We start from the raw sequence: 3,669 nt of genomic DNA on the forward strand, positions 1-3,669 counted from the left end.
TTTCAAATCTATATCTATATTTATATTTACAGGGTTGAGTGACTTTATACTTAACATTTTTATGCTAACCGGTTTATTTGCTCTAGAGCTTAGTAGATGCTATTTTTATGCTAACGGGTATATTTGCTCTAGAGCTTAGTAGATGCTAGACTTAGTTAAGTACTGATGTATTGAGCTCATGACTCTAGATTGTAGAAGTTTAGCATGTGCAGTTACTCGAGGGTGAGTATAGAAAAGGGGGACTCTAGATTGTAGAAGTTTAGCCTGTGCAGTTACTCGAGGGTGAGTATAGAAAAGGGGGACTCTAGATTGTAGAAGTTTAGCCTGTGCAGTTACTCGAGGGTGAGTATAGAAAAGGGGGACTCTAGATTGTAGAAGTTTAGCCTGTGCAGTTACTCGAGGGTGAGTGTATAAAATTATTTCCACATGAGAGGGGGTTCAAACTCCCGACCTCTTTTAAGGGATAAGAGTGCACGGCCACTCACGTCAACCAAGCTGGTTTCGTTGTAATGTAGTGTTAAGTTGTTGAAATAATAAGATTGTTATATATGGTTACACTTTGTCTCTACAATTCTAGTATTCCCTTCTTCCTTTTCTTTGTATTGATTTTGTTATGAATACCATCCGTTTTTTGGGGATGACTACGGGCTAAAGGAAATAATTACAACATATTTTTAATAATAAATCAAAACCAAATTATTCAGTTCAATTTCGTTTAGACTCGATTTGATTCAGATAACTCGAAGCAAAATGCCTACCCCTACTAATTACAATAATGATTCATTTTTCATTTTTACTCTTATAAATAAACACATACGGAGTACCTGTTTTATTAAACATAGTTTTGGAATTATTTTGGATAGGATATTTAAACAAAAAGTACCCTAAATACTCATTTCGATTAAGTTAAACGAAACGATATGATGGTTGCATGAAGCAGGACTAAAGAAGAAGAAGATACAGGCAGGCATCGCTTATTTTAAGCTAATAAAGGCCACGGTTGATAGTTTCCAAGAAACGCTGCTCCGATTCCTGTCTCTGCAACCTCAATTCATGATTCACCTTTCGGATGAAATCATCGAACCGCTTGTTCATCTCCTCCGGGCTCCGCAGTAGGTCCCGGGCCAGGCCGCCTCTCCGACACGCCGACACCGCGTCATTGAACGTCACCGATTTTCTCAGCTCTTTCCACGACGTCGCCGCCGCCGCTGATGGACGCAAAGGTTCGGGGGCAGTCGTGTCTTGCCCTGTCGTTGGCGGCGGCCTCGGCCATGTCTCGCACTTCTTGAGTTTGCTGCTCTGTTTCTCCTCTCCTCCTCCTCCGCCGCTGATTGCCTCCCATGTCGCCTCAATTGTGTCCTCCTCCTCCTCGTTGATTTCAGGATTTTGATGCTCTTTTACGTCAACCCCTCCTCCACCCATTGTATCTTCATCATCTTCCAAGAAAATGGGATCTTTTTTGTTAGTGTCCATTGTGATTCGTGACTGTTTGGTAAAGTTATCAGCCCCATTTAAAAAAGAGATTTAGAATGAAAATGGATTATTCACAATATCAATTATAGTTCGACCGAGCTCTTAAGGATCAAGTCCAACCGGGTTGATATAGTGCCAAATTCCTGCACCTTGAAAATTATGTTTTCATTATTAGGTCGTAGTGGTAAGCACTTAGTCCCAGCAAGAGTAATTCTGGTGCTGGGAGAGGATTGATTCTGCTGAAAATTATAGAATTTCTATCCACATGAAAAGATCTTAAATCAAGTGGAAAGTAAAAAGTGGTCGGAAATAGCAATAAAAGTTTTTCCAGATACCAAAAGTGATCGGAACAAGGCTTTCAACTAAATTTAAGATCAATTTCAGGTGGTCAGAAATTCCATAATTTCCAGCAGTAGTGTGATGGCAGAGACCGATAAAGGCCAAGTCCAGCATCATGTAACTAGAGAAATTGTTGGGCAGAAGTAGAAGAAGGCCAGTCCAGCACCTAGCTTTTGAAAATGTATGGAAATATAAAGAAATAAAATTGTGTCTTCACTACTTATTATAGTTTTTGATATTTTTATCCTAAAATAGTTACTATAATTATAATTTTTTGACATAGTAATAAGTGTTTTATCCTAACATAACTACTATAATTATAGTTTTTGATATATTAATAAGCGATTGATCCTAGCATAGTTAACGAGGCTTACCAAATGGGAGTGTTCCTGCGGGAGACAGAGGCGGCGGCGGAGCGTTGACGGCAGGAATATCGGTGGCGGCGTCGTAAGAGAAAAGGTAGTGGTGATAGGGTTGGGTTTTCCGGTGATGAAATTTGGAGGAGGATAGTAAGATGAGGAGGACGATGGAGTTGATGAAGAGACAGATGAAAAAGGGAGAAGACAAGAATGAGAGCCTGAGGTCCCTCAAGTTGCAGAAGAGGGAGTGAAGGAAGCCAAAAGGGTTGTTGTTGGTTGAATCTTTAAGAATGAGAAGAGTGGAGATTAGTCCAGTGGGGAGGAGGAGAATCTCCATGGCCAGTATTGCAGCTTGGGCTACTTTAATTTGCATTATATTTCTTCTCACAGATAGATTCTCATCATCTCATCTCTACTAACATGTATGGGAGATCAGATCAGATCAGAGTATGTAATTGAGAAGATGAGTGTGTGATATGATGATGAATTGGAGGCTAGGAGATCAAAAGGTAGTCCTATTTGATTAGATTTTTTGTGCTTTAATGGAAATAGGAAAATCAAGACAATAAGAAAGATAACATTTTGAGGAAAAGGGGAAACTCTAGGTTGGAGACACAATTCTTAATTGAAACACTTCCATTATATATGCTAGACCAGTAGACCCACTGCCCAACACACACCGTACAGTGCCTCCTTGACCCAGATCATGTTGGTTGTACCAGGCCTGCTCTATTTTTAACTCACAAAATACTATATGTATTCTAATTTTTTATATTTAATTTTTACTGTCACGCACAAAATTTTGATGTAGACACTTGTATTGGAATTCACATAAAAAAAATAATTTATCATTAATGCCCCGAGTACAATTTTGAGAATAAGATTTGAGAGTCCATATAGTAGAACTTTTTTTACTCAGTTAACATCAAATGCTTTGCTCCATTTATTTACTCAGGTTAACGTCATATTTTTGCTTAAAACATGTCCTCTTTGTTAAGCCCGTCACAAATCACATATGTTCATATTGAAGTTTATTTCGCCTATATAATTTATGCACTATTACACATGAGCAGGGGCGGAGCTATCGTGGAGGCAGCTGCCCCCACTAACCCCACCCCACCCCTAGCCCTTATATATATATATATATATATATATATATATATATATATATATATATATATATATATATATATATATATATATATATAATTACATTCATGTTAAAACAGGGCTTAAAATACAAACGTGTGGACATTTCTGGATCGTTCGATTTTGGATATCTAAGGTTGTGATTTGTTTTTATGATTTTGTGTGGTGCCCGCCTGTGTGCATAGTCGTTCATGGACGTGTGCACGTCGGCCCAAATATTTTGGATTCACACATGCATACTATATTGGATGTGTGCACACCCACATTTAGGTGTGTGCATGATATATGTCCACATGTTTTTATTTTAAGGGTGTTTGCATGTGAATGCAACTATATATATATATATATA

General features: G+C 38.2%; 1 protein-coding gene across 2 annotated transcripts; it reads right to left on the bottom strand.

The window, feature by feature from the left end:
- Positions 1–799: 799 nt before the first annotated feature.
- Positions 800–2,775, bottom strand: LOC109193643. Of its 2 annotated transcripts, none has more exons than XM_019344498.1 (2): positions 2,187–2,775; positions 800–1,427 (listed from the first exon to the last, which is right to left on the bottom strand). In XM_019344498.1, the coding sequence occupies exons 1-2, from the start codon at positions 2,542–2,544 to the stop codon at positions 985–987; spliced, it is 801 nt and encodes a 266-aa protein (XP_019200043.1). In that variant the 5' UTR covers positions 2,545–2,775; the 3' UTR covers positions 800–984. The 2 variants fall into 2 exon arrangements, with proteins under 2 accessions (XP_019200043.1, XP_019200042.1); XM_019344497.1 differs by having other exon boundaries at positions 800–1,436.
- Positions 2,776–3,669: the final 894 nt, after the last annotated feature.

Source organism: Ipomoea nil, unplaced genomic scaffold (genome assembly GCF_001879475.1).
Source record: "Ipomoea nil cultivar Tokyo-kokei standard unplaced genomic scaffold, Asagao_1.1 scaffold1900, whole genome shotgun sequence".
Classification (NCBI taxonomy): Eukaryota; Viridiplantae; Streptophyta; class Magnoliopsida; order Solanales; family Convolvulaceae; genus Ipomoea; species Ipomoea nil.